Consider the following 12,374-nt stretch of genomic DNA (forward strand, 5'->3'; position numbering starts at 1 on the left):
TGACTTTAGTGTCAAAATAAATACTCTATGGCATTATGATCATATATAAGTGATATTATTAACTATTTCCGTTACAAATTGATTATGCATGTAAACAATAGTATACTATAACTGTGGGATAAGAGCGATACAAGCTTGTGGTGTAATTCAAACCAGACTCAATAGCTGGCTTGGTGGGTAGGATACTATATGGTCTGATGTATCCTTCTTGCCCTCTTGATCTCTATCACAACTTGAGCGCGTTTATTCCCTTCGTCTTCGACCCATATACCTTGACAAGTTGGCGAATGGCCAAATCAAACATGACATCCTCAGTGCCCCCGGGAATCCTCGCAGCCGGCACCTCTCTATAGATCTTTTCCACCAGCTCCCCCTGTCCCGTGCGGGTGTATCCATTGCCACCGAAGAGTAGAATAGCGCAGCGAGCACATTCATCAATGACGAGGCCAGCTTTAGCTTTGGCTAATGCCAGTAGACCTCCTAGGGCCTGACTCATATCTGAGCCCTCAAGGTTGGACAGCTGATAGACGAGCTGCTCCACCCAAGCTGAGATTGATTCAAGCTCTGCGCCTGCCCTCGCTAGGCGGTTGCGAACCACTGGCTGGTCCATTAGTGGCTTTCCAAAGGCCTCGCGTTTGAGAACATATGCGAACGCTGCCGAGAGGGCTGCTCTAGCTGAGGAGACAACACCAATTGAGATTGCAAGTCTTTCGTGGTTGAAGTTCCGTGTAATCATCTTCATGCCTCGGCCTTCCTAAACCGCGAATCTATTAGTGATGGTAGGCCATTAAAACTTGATGTAGACGCACTAGACCGATTAAATTCTCCACTGGGACTTTAACATCCTCCAGGTCAATAAAGGTTGTGCCACTTGTTGTTCCACCGCTTGTCTTCATTCGGCGCATGGTGACGCCTGGATAGTCCAGCAGTGGAACCACAAGAAGCGACAAACCTGAAGGACCGGAGCCTCCTGTACGAACGGCCATAGTAGCATAATGCGACCAGATACCGTTGGTGATCCTAGATTGGGCAACCGATACGTTAGATACGCTTTTGAAGCAAGCATAAGTCAATAAGGATCGGAAGAGCTAACCACTTCTTCTCTCCATTCACAATGTAGAACTTGCCGCAGGGACTCTTCTCAGCTGTGGTAGTAATGTTGGCCACGTCGCTACCAGCGTCAGGCTCAGTGATAGCAATGCAGATCCTCTTGTTCCCCCTTATCAAGTCCGGAAGCAATCTCTCCTGCAACTCGGCGCTACCATATGTAATAATTGGGGGCATACCGTAGGCCATACCAGTTGACAAGGAAGAGGCTGGACCGCCAATACCAATTCTGCGCATTTCAGTGATGTAGATGGAAAAGTGCATGTAATCGAACTGTTCGATTTTGAGACCTCCTGCAAGTTCAGTGATACCAAGCCTCTTTAGCATATCGATTGGCAGTGGAGCAGGCAAATTTGGGATGAGCATGTTGTGTTTGGAGAAGGTTTTAAAGACGTGATCAGGGACGCTTCCCTCAGTCTCCCATTGTAGCGCATGCGGTGCCAAGTACTCTGAGATGAAGTCGCGGCATGCTTTCTGCCATTTCCTGTGGGATTCGTTGTAGTAAGGTGATGGAAGACCTGCAAGCCACGGAGGTTCAGAGAATGGTACTGTTGATGGCACGGAGCTCATGGCGGCGTAATTGGCCTTGAATGAAAAGAAAGGATCAGACACCGAACTACTGATACCAGAAGTATTCGAAGCCGACTTAGAAGCTTCCGTACGTCAGAAAATAGAAACACAATGGTAATTATCACAGTAGATGAAGGGTATCGGGGTGCGTGATATCAGATTGAACCGGTAAGGGCCATGGCCTTAGTTACCGAGGCCCGGCACCCAACGTCCAAGAACGAGGATGTAAGTAGACAATCAATCTTGGTAGGCACAACTAAAAGAAGATAATGTCACGGTTTCACTCGGGTTAAGTACCGTCAGTTCATTGCCATCTTTCCAATATACCCTTTTCTTCTCTAATTGTCCGAATCACTACGCTACTAAAACCCCCGCCACATTACAACCCGGAGAAGCATTTAATATCTATTATACAGCAGATAATTGCTGATCAAGGCGTCGGAAACAGCATCGAGATGGCATCTAGTAGCATAAAGGCTGTACGATCCTTTAGTTCTGCTGCTCCATTAAGAGCACGACTTGGCATCAGCAGCAAGACCACCATGCAAGCTGTAGTCATTGAGGGTGATCAAGCCCGACTCGACCGTGCCCGGACAATCCCAAAACAATCAGATGACATGCTTCTCATCCGACCAGTATCCGTCGCTCTAAATCCCACAGACTGGAGACACATTCGGGGCCGTAGAGCAAAAGACGGTTGTATCGTGGGCTGTGATTACGCTGGTATCGTCGAGTCAGTCGGATCAGCCGTCACCAAGAAATGGAAGCCCGGTGATAGGATCTTTGGCGTCGCTCATGGAGCAAATCTTGTCAATCCTGATGACGGAGCCTTTGCCGAGGTTATCTCTGTCATTGGAGATCTCCAGATGAGAATGCCCGACTCACTAAGTTTTCAACAAGCTGCGACTTTGGGTCTGGGAACAGGAACTGTCGGGCAAGGCCTGTTTCAGAAAAGTCTCAAGCTGAGGCTACCTAGTGTAACAGAATCAGATGTAGTCAGGCATGATGAGCCTGTTTTGATCTATGGGGGCGGTTCTGCGACTGGAGCATTGGGGATACAATTCGCAAAAGAGTGAGTCTTCAATCCGTGCCAATACTTCACATTAGAGCTTTAATGACCAATTTCAACATGATAGAGCTGGATACACTGTCGTCACCGTATGCACGCCAGATCACTTCGACTACACCAAGAGCCTAGGCGCACATTTCGTCGTCGACTATAAAGATCCCGATGCAGGTCGCAAGATCAGAGAATATACAAAGAACAAGCTGCGGCTCGCATGGGATACTATCAGCATACCAGACTCGGCGCGCATCTGTGCTGAAGCTCTTACCAGTTCCTCATCAGAAAACCCTGTATATGGCAGTCTTCTGCCGACTAAAAGTCCACGCGCAGACGTGACCTCGATCGCGACGGTGTTTCATACAACTTTTGGCCGGACTTTCGATTTCGGAGGACAGCACATGCCAGCTAGCAAGGAGGACTATGAGTTCGGAAAGTCGTTTTATGGTCTTACTGAACAGTTGATAGCGCAGGTTCGTTGTGCTCCATTGTTTGAGAAATGGCTCATACTGACGAGGTCTGCTACCTAGGGTCGAATTCAACCACATCCGGGCCGCGTTGGAGAGGGCGGTTTAAGAGGCGTGATAGACGGCTTGGTAGAACTAGAGGCCGGAAAGGTACAGGGTGAGAAGCTCGTCTACAATGTGGAGGATACGCTCTGAAGGAGCCTCTCTTAGAGATCATTTTGTAGATAATGCAGACAAAACGAATACTGGGGCATTAAGCTGGATAGGTGCACACATTGGATGTAGTGATTATTACGCATGGACTTTTACATGAAAGTCGAGATTTCTAGTGTGGCTATCAGGGGCTTCATTGTCTCCTCGCTTGCCCATGTTCCTCCTAAATATAATTCCATACCTCAAAAGCTTGTGCATGCCGCAACACGGTTGGCGAAAGCCCTCTTTACCACAGCAGAAGTAGGTGCAAACCGCTGAAAAGCGTGCGGAACACCCTGATAAATGTGAAGCTCAGTAGTAATACCGGCCTCGATGAACCGTTGAGCATAAGCAACATCTTCTCGGAGAAACATGTCGAGCCCACCGCAATCCAGGTACAGAGGAGCAAGACCCTCGAAAACCTCAAGACGCGCTGGTGCAGCGATTGGCGGCACTTTATCGGCTTTGTAAATATCTCCCAAGTATGACATCCAGCCCGTCAAGACATCTTGGTGCCCAAAGATCGCGAGGCCGCCAGTGAGGTCCTTGTCGGTACGGTCATCAAGCATAGGATAGATAAGAATCTGCTTGGCTAGGGGAGGAGATAACTCTCTGTCCCTGGCGAGGATGGCGATGGCTGCAGCGAGGCCCCCACCTGCGCTTTCACCCATGATAGCGATACGATTCGGGTCAAGGCCGAGTGAAGCAGCATTTGTTTGGACGTGTAGTAAAGCAGACCAGCAGTCCTCCAGCGGTACGGGAAACGGGTGTTCGGGAGCGAGTCGGTAGTCAACTGAAAGCATGGGGACTCCCGTGGCAGAGACATAGGCTGCCAGTGTTGAGGAATAGTCACTCGCACTGGAGCCCGTGTATCCCCCTCCATGAACATGCACGATGCCAGGTCTGTGCTGTTTACCAAGACTGTCTTTTTGTCGGAAGTGCAGAATTTTCACTTTGAACCCGTCCGAGGCTTCAGCATCATGGAGCAGCATTTCAACGTTGTCGGGCAGTTGCTGTTGACCACCTGGGCCCCGGATGAAATCCTCAATTTGTTTCCTTCTACTTTCCACGTCACCAACCGGGAAGACATGTTTCTGCGCTTCGATCTTGGAAGCACCTAGTTCATAGAACTCGGGGTCATAATGAAGACGAGACATGACGAATGAGGTGTTTTTTGAATTATGCTTTGGCTGTCTCTGAGCTTCTCGCTGACGGCAGATCAAATCAACCAAAATATTCTTATGTAGAGCAGATACAAGTTTCTGCCAAATGCTGGGTCTGAGCCACATTGATGAGCTCAGCGGGTCCTCCTAGGCAGGCATCACAGCTGGTTACAAATCCTCGCTAGTCGTGCGGCATGGGTGTTGATAGCCTCGGGCACCCTCACAAGATGATGGGTCAGAGTACCCTCGGACGGAGACAAACACATGAAATTACGCTGCAACTGGTCCAGATTTCGACAAGGGATGACAGTGAGTTTCAAAAACTGAATGGAAGATAACAGTCGAGCTCTTTCTTCTGAAGCCTCAAGGTCACTCTCTAATCTTTCTTGTGACATTTAATTGTTAAAGCCTTTACCTTACGACCCGGAGTTCCGAGTTTTTTGAGCCATACACTATATAATATGAATCTGCGATACGATGGACAGGTGGTGGTCGTTACTGGGGCTGGCTCTGGGCTGGGTAAAGCCTATGCCAAGTTCTTTGCCACCAGAGGCGCCAGTGTGGTCGTGAACGACCTTGGAACGTCTGTAAGAGGCGACGCTCAGGGTTCCAAGGTAAGATTGAAGTTCTCCCTCTTGAGAAGTTCTGTTGCTAATCTACATATGACACAGACCGCAGATGTAGTCGTTGGCGAAATTATTGGGGATGGTGGCAAAGCGGTGGCGGATCACCACTCAGTCGAAGACGGAGCCGCTATAGTTGAAACGGCAATTTCATCCTTCGGTCGTATCGATGTTCTCATCAATAACGCTGGAATCTTGCGTGATGTGAGCTTCAAAAACATGACAGATGCCGACTGGGACTCGGTTCAGAACATTCATATGAGAGGTGCGTACAAGACGACTCAGGCCGCATGGGTTCATTTCCGCAAACAAAAGTTTGGCAGAGTCATTTTGACCTCATCTGCTGCTGGTCTGTACGGCAACTTTGGTCAGTGTAACTATGCTGCGGCCAAGTCCGGCTTGATCGGCCTCGGCGAGACTCTAGCCAAGGAGGGACTGAAATACAACATCTTGACAAATATCGTGGCTCCGGTCGCCGCTAGTCGCATGACAGCCACGGTGATGCCACCGGATCTACTTCAGCATCTTACACCAGACTGGGTTGTGCCGCTGGTTACACTCCTAACTCACCACAGCAACACTTCCGAGAATGGTTCCATTTTTGAGGTCGGTGCAGGACATGTTTCAAAGATCCGATGGGAAAGGTCGAAAGGATCCATTCTTAGGTGTGATGAGACCTTGACTCCTGGCGCTGTTCTTGAGAAATGGCACGAGATTAACGACTTTACAATTCCTGACTATCCTTCCACCACTGCCAACTTGGTTGAGCTCCTCAAGCATTCACAAAAGCTTCCACCTAATACACAACAGGAGGATTTGCGATTTGATGGAAGAGTTGCCGTCGTCACTGGTGGAGGCGCTGGGTAAGCTTCACTACTTCACTGTCCACAATAAGCAAATACTGACTACAATGTGTTCTCTGGCAGACTCGGTAGAGCATATTGCATCGGACTAGCCAAGCTTGGGGCCTCTGTTGTCGTAAATGATTGGAAGGATCCTCACAGAGTTGTGAACGAAATCATGTCGTTTGGAGGAGTGGCTGTCCCAGACAATCACTCGGTAGAAGACGGTGATGCTGTCATCGATACAGCGATCCGTGCTTTTGGAAGAATCGACATATTGATCAACAACGCGGGCATCCTACGAGATAAAGCGTTCCAGAATATGACCGACAAGATGTGGGACGACGTGAACAATGTTCATCTCCGTGCGACCTACAAGTGCGCCCGAGCAGCATACCCCTTTATGGTGAAGCAGAAGTACGGCCGAATTGTGAACACAACGAGTACGAGTGGAACCTACGGGAATTATGGCCAGGCAAACTATGCTGCAGCAGTATGTTGATCCTTTTCACATTTCGCCATTTTGAGCAGATGCTTACGAAGGACTAGAAAACAGCAATTGTAGGCTTTTCCAGAGCCCTGGCTATCGAAGGTCAAAAGAACAATATTGCAGTGAATTGCATCTCACCATCAGCCGGTACCGACCTAACAAAGGGAGTTCTCCCCGAGGAGGTAGTCAGATCTCGCAAGCCAGAATACGTAGCGGCGATCGTGCTGCTTCTCTCATCAGACAAGGTTCCCGGTGACGCCAGAGGCAAGATATTCGAGGCTGGCTGTGGCTGGCACGCAGTGACGAGATATCAGCGATCAGATGGCTACGACTTCCCAATTGACAGGCCTCTTACGCCGGAACTTGTGCTTGAGAAGTGGAGCGAAATTGTGTCATTCACCCCTGGCAAGGCATCCACACCTACCGATGCTGGGGATACTCGCCGGCGTATCATGGCAAACGTTGCTAGATTCGGGAAGGCCTCGCCGGACAACCAGAAGTGGCTCGATGCTATCAGAATGGCAAAGAAAGCGAAGCCTCAGCTAACTGAGATGAGCTTTACTGACAGAGATATCATTCTGTACAACATTTCCATCGGCGCCAGCGTATCTCAGCTACCCTGGGTATTCGAAAAGCATCCTGGCTTCGAGGTCATCCCTTCTTACGGTGTGATTCCAGGCACAACCGCAACTAGACCGTTCCATCTGAAGGATCTCGTGCCCAACTTCTCATACAAGAAGCTTTTACATGGGGAGCACTACCTTGAGATCCACAAGTACCCCATTCCCACTGCGGGGACCTTTGTATCAGAGAGCAAACTCATTGACGTTCTGGACAAGGGTAAAGCTGCGGTAGCTATTATAGGCACCACGACTCGTGACAAGACTACAGGGGAAGCTATATTCTATAACGAGCTAACTCTCTTCCTACGTGGTGCCGGTGGTTTTGGTGGTCCAGCCACTAGAAGCGTCACAGGCAGGGGCGCAGGTGTACATGTCAGCATTCCTGAGGGGGAGCCTGATCAAGTAGTAGAGGAGAAGACGTCTAGCGACCAAGCAGCTTTGTACCGTCTCAACGGAGACAGGAACCCCCTACATATCGACCCGACTGCCAGCGCCGCCGGGGGTTTTAAAGTGCCCATACTTCATGGCCTCTGCTCATTTGGTATCGCTACCAAGCATGTAGTCTCATCCTACGGCCCGATCGTCAGTGTAAAGGTTAGGTTCACGGGGACTGTAGACCCTGGGCAAACGCTGCGGACCAGAATGTGGCTGCAGGGCAAGCGTGTTGTCTTTCAGACCGAGGTCAAAGAGACCAGTAAGGTTTGTCTTGGAGGAGGAGTTGCGGTTCTTCGTAGCCCAGCCAAGACCCATTTGTAGGCAGTTCTGATAGCATCTGAGCCTATTATAAAGTAGTTTCTCTATTATTACAAGCTATAGTTAGATAATGTAAGCCTCCATCGCTTCAAATTAGTATCCATACAATCATTGCTCCTTCAGTGACCAAGCCAAACAATCCACTCTCGGGACAGCCTAGAGGGTAGAGTGCTTGCACTTTCAATGAAGAAGGACAGCTATGCATCATGGTGACGCAAGCCGAGAAAGCCGAGGCAATTTTGGACGCGTCTATCATCTATCCTACTAACCCCTTGTCAGGTGAACTGTAGTGTAAAATCAGCTGACCATGCCCAATATCCCAGAATCATTGTTTCTCCGCCTTGAGCTGCTGTCTTTGTCTAAGCAAGAAGAATAGATCAACAAGTATTCATCACAATTAGGAATTATTGAAATCATTCGCATATTGTCACTGATTCTATCATACTCAACCTTTCGACAGCATCATGAATTTTGAACTACCATCAGATATTCAGAGTTTCTTGTCTCGCCTTGACTCATTCATCCATAAAACAATTCTACCCTTGCAAAAAAGGGACGATAACGACCGATTCTTCGATTATCGTCGGGAGGCTTCACGAACTCAATGGCAGAACCAAGGCCTACCAACCGAAGAATGGGAGCGCTTGTTGCAACAGACCAAGAAACTTGCGGATAAGGCAGGCTTCTACCGCTTTGCATCTCCCAAGGAGTTTGGCGGCTCAGGGGAGCCATCACTGAACCTGTACATGTGCGCTACCCGGTACCATCTCTCATCCAATCCCGTGTACGGCGGTGGTGTCAGCCTGGCAAACGACCTACAGAGCGAGCATAGCATCGTTGGAAATATGCCATTTGTCATTTTGATCTATCACTACGGCACTGAGCAGCAGAAGCAAGATCTGATTCCAGCGAGCATCAACGGAGAAATGCGAGCTACTTTTGGACTGACGGAGATCAACCATGGATCAGATGCAACACATATGGAGACAACAGCGGAAGCCATCACTCTTCCCTCGGGTCAAGAGGGCTACAAGATCAACGGAAACAAGAAATGGCAGACTGGTATGCACCATGCAAACTACTGTGTCGTGTTCGCTAGAACGTCTGGCAAGGTTGGGGATGCTCGCGGTATCACAGCATTCTTGGTACCTCGCAACTCACCTGGCGTCACAGTCGCATCATACGAGTGGACCCTCAATATGCCAACTGACCACGCCACGGTTCTCTTCAAGGACGTCTTAGTCCCAGCATCAGCCATCCTCGGTCCTCGCGATCACGGCCTAGCCATCGCTCAAACCTTCACGCACGAGAACAGAATCAGACAGGCTGCTTCTAGCTGCGGCGCCGCACGATACTGCATCCAAAAAAGCGTCGAATACGCCAACAACCGCAAGGTCTTTGGAAAGCCTCTCTCTATCAACCAAGCTATACAGTGGCCTCTCGTTGAGCTGTCAACTCAAGAAGAGATGCTCAGGCTGCTCATCTTGCGCACTGCAGTAGAGATGGATCAAGTTACGACTCAAGCCAAGGCAGATGGCAAAGCTCCTTGGGTCGTGATCGAGAAGAAGCTGGGGCACAAGATAGGTATGTGTAATTATTACGCAAATCGATTGGCTTGTGAGGCAGCGGACCGCGCGATGCAGATACACGGTGGAGACGGGTATTCTAGACATTATCCTTTTGAACACGTCTGGCGCCACTTTAGACGATACCGTATTACAGAGGGGAGCGAAGAGGTTCAGATGCGCAAGATTGCTGCTTATTTGTTTGGATATAAGAATACTGGTGAGCCAGTGGAAAAGACTGAGGAGCCAAAGCTGTGAAATGACAGAGGTAGTGAATATCTAAGTGGCGGCCAGTAGATCCGTTGCGGATGGTTCATGTCATAGTTCGTTCATACATAGCTCGATTCTATTTATTAGTGCGACCCTAGAGTTAGATGTCTTGACTACACTCCTTTCCATGACAGGCAGCTGAATGAAAATCAAGTAGCTCGATCTCAGTCGTCAAAAACTCCGACTCCGTACCATAGGTCTAGGGTACGTGGGCTTCGGTGAGTTCAGTTTGACGCCCCTTGTTGTCTTGCTCCCCGAGGCTTGCCTCGGCCTCTCGCCGGGAACACAAGTCACCACAAGCTTCGTAATTGTTGATGGCTAACGAGGCAAGTCATAACAGCCGAACAGGCTGCCACTATTCAATGATCTGTCTTTCTCGTGTGCGCGATTGTTATCAGTCGCATCTACACATTGATAGTTGTCATTACAAACGAAACGTCGTCGCATTTTGCACCACTACCATTCCATTAGAATCATGCCGAAGCTCGATGAAAGACTGCTTCCCTCCCACAACGACCAAACGACAACCGTGATCCGCACTATATGTCAGTCTCCCTCGCCTCAAATAAAGAAACGCAATGTCAAAAGGCGGAGGGCCTCGATAGCGTGCCTTCCATGCAGGAAGCGGAAAGTAAGGTGCGATGTGACTGAGAGACGGGGCGCGTGCCGAAATTGTCGGTTAGACGATCAAAAATGCGTGGTTGGATCCAAGAGGGCTGGTCGGTAAGTGGACTCTTGTGCTGTATTATCAGGATCTCCTAATATCTGGAAGGGGGCTAAACAAGACGAGACGCCTAGCGATGAGGAACGAAGAGGCATTCTCTGGTGGAAACTTTCGACCAATCTCACCGTCATATTGGCTGGACCTTGACCAACCTGTAGATGAAGTATTTCCGCGCTGTCCCACCATTCCAGCAATAGATACATGCGCTATTCCACAGACAGATACAGAGCTCAGTGTTTCTCCCCACGATTGTAGTAGCATGCCAACTTTCTCACAAGAGAAATACTCCTCGCCCAGCCCACCGAAACGCACCCCAAGACCATCGATCAATGATGAGGGCGAACTATGGAGCGATGGGCATCTTCCAATTCCATCCCGAACGAAGGCATCTGGAGCAAAATGCAGCCTTCCCTGGACCACAGGAGGGTTTATCCTCTTCCCATTCTATCACTTCATTCAGCCTCCGTCACTGAGAGCGGCAGATACGGAGGTGGCCAAACTCCTAGAACAGCGAGGGTGCCTTCACGTGCCTGCTAAGCATTTACTGAATGAGTTCATGGAGAAATACTTTTTATACTTCCATCCGCTGGTTCCTATGCTAGATGAGCAAAGATTCTGGGTGTCGTACGGTGAGCAGAGCGAGAGCAACAGGCATCTATCTCTGTTTGTGCTGCAGGCGATGCTCTTTGTATCCAGCCCGGTAAGACTATATTAAAGGCTTGGATCCATATATGGCTTGCACTAACTGATTGTCAAGTATGTCTCTCTAGAAACTCTCTTCGGTCTTGGCTTCCGAACTGTCAAAGAAGCCCAGGACGAGTTCTACATACGGGCCACGGTACTTAGCCCCTGCCATATCCTAGCCTGTATATCACGGCTGACAACATGGATTATAGACACTATTCGATCTTCAGCCCACCCTCGGTGGCCAAGATAAAGCCCAGGGAGCCATGATGCTCACGTACCGGACAGTAAGCTTCATGGACAAGAAGCCGTTATACTGGCTCAGTATTTCTATCCACTACGCCAAAAGTGCTGATGCTCATCGGTATTATGAGAAACAAGATACGCGGGAGAAAAGGTACCTCAAGCGTTTGTGGTGGTGCTGTATTCTTCGCGATCGAATCTTGGCTTTAGCGCTTCACCAGTCACCCCTCGTCAATCCAGGAGCAAACGACACCAGTTGCCCCATGCTGTCAATCAACGACTTTGCCCATGAGATTAAGAAATCTCGCGTGTATGGCCACGTCGACAAACAAACTATAGCCCAGATTGTTATCATTCTTTGCGAATTCGGCGATATACTCGGTGATATACTTCCACTGACTCCATTGGTCAAAGGAGGTGGGTTCTGCCGTGAGGAAGTTGAGAATCTTACTTTGAGGCTTGATAAATGGTATAATGAGACGTATGCCATCTTCCGGTTGCCAACACTCATGACTGGAACTCATAAATCACTCACCTTGTTTTCAAACATTCTCTGCACTTACTATCAGTACGTCATTCCCCGATCCTGCTGCGATCGTACTGAGTAGACAGCTAACAGGCACTTTATAACAGCGCTGCGAAGGTGCGAATTTCCACCTACACGATACTGAGTACGGGTCTGCTCAACGCGGAATTCCCAGGCGATCTCCCAGATACAAGTATTACAGCACACGCGGATCTCGGTTGCTGCTTGCGAAGTATTACAGAGAACATGATAGAACTGAAGGACTCGGGATTGGTCCAATACCTTCCAATTACATTGTGAGTAGCGGCATGGTACTTGATAAATGTGTCTTGGCACTAATCGCACTTGCGCCACAGTACCAGCTTCTCGGCGACTCCATTCATCTGGTATTCGCTACAATCTCATATGCAAAATTCAGATGGCGAGACGCAGCGGGACCTAGATGCGCAGCTCGATGTCATGACACAAT

The 12,374-nt window shown here is 49.2% G+C and overlaps 6 protein-coding genes across 6 annotated transcripts; 4 read left to right on the forward strand and 2 right to left on the reverse strand.

Annotated features, from left to right (window-relative positions):
* Window positions 1-226: 226 nt before the first annotated feature.
* J7337_007866 (uncharacterized protein) lies at window positions 227-1,677 on the reverse strand (the record flags this gene model as incomplete). Its single annotated transcript, XM_044825493.1, has 3 exons — window positions 227-754; window positions 810-1,020; window positions 1,094-1,677. 3 exons carry the CDS (start codon window positions 1,675-1,677, stop codon window positions 227-229), a joined length of 1,323 nt encoding a protein of 440 aa, XP_044678410.1.
* Window positions 1,678-2,219: 542 nt separating this feature from the next.
* Window positions 2,220-3,402, forward strand: J7337_007867 (uncharacterized protein; the record flags this gene model as incomplete). Its single annotated transcript, XM_044825494.1, has 3 exons — window positions 2,220-2,749; window positions 2,814-3,213; window positions 3,271-3,402. The coding sequence occupies 3 exons, from the start codon at window positions 2,220-2,222 to the stop codon at window positions 3,400-3,402; spliced, it is 1,062 nt and encodes a 353-aa protein (XP_044678411.1).
* A 200-nt stretch (window positions 3,403-3,602) lies between these two features.
* J7337_007868 (uncharacterized protein) lies at window positions 3,603-4,556 on the reverse strand (the record flags this gene model as incomplete). The annotated part of the gene is made up of 1 exon (XM_044825495.1): window positions 3,603-4,556. One exon carries the CDS (start codon window positions 4,554-4,556, stop codon window positions 3,603-3,605), a length of 954 nt encoding a protein of 317 aa, XP_044678412.1.
* Window positions 4,557-5,023: 467 nt separating this feature from the next.
* Window positions 5,024-7,896, forward strand: J7337_007869 (uncharacterized protein; the record flags this gene model as incomplete). The annotated part of the gene is made up of 4 exons (XM_044825496.1): window positions 5,024-5,176; window positions 5,234-6,048; window positions 6,112-6,520; window positions 6,577-7,896. 4 exons carry the CDS (start codon window positions 5,024-5,026, stop codon window positions 7,894-7,896), a joined length of 2,697 nt encoding a protein of 898 aa, XP_044678413.1.
* Window positions 7,897-8,357: 461 nt separating this feature from the next.
* Window positions 8,358-9,716, forward strand: J7337_007870 (uncharacterized protein; the record flags this gene model as incomplete). The annotated part of the gene is made up of 2 exons (XM_044825497.1): window positions 8,358-9,477; window positions 9,616-9,716. 2 exons carry the CDS (start codon window positions 8,358-8,360, stop codon window positions 9,714-9,716), a joined length of 1,221 nt encoding a protein of 406 aa, XP_044678414.1.
* Window positions 9,717-11,402: 1,686 nt separating this feature from the next.
* J7337_007871 (uncharacterized protein) lies at window positions 11,403-11,987 on the forward strand (the record flags this gene model as incomplete). Its single annotated transcript, XM_044825498.1, has 1 exon — window positions 11,403-11,987. One exon carries the CDS (start codon window positions 11,403-11,405, stop codon window positions 11,985-11,987), a length of 585 nt encoding a protein of 194 aa, XP_044678415.1.
* Window positions 11,988-12,374: the final 387 nt, after the last annotated feature.

Source organism: Fusarium musae, chromosome 6, assembly GCF_019915245.1.
Source record: "Fusarium musae strain F31 chromosome 6, whole genome shotgun sequence".
In the NCBI taxonomy this organism is placed as follows: domain Eukaryota; kingdom Fungi; phylum Ascomycota; class Sordariomycetes; order Hypocreales; family Nectriaceae; genus Fusarium; species Fusarium musae.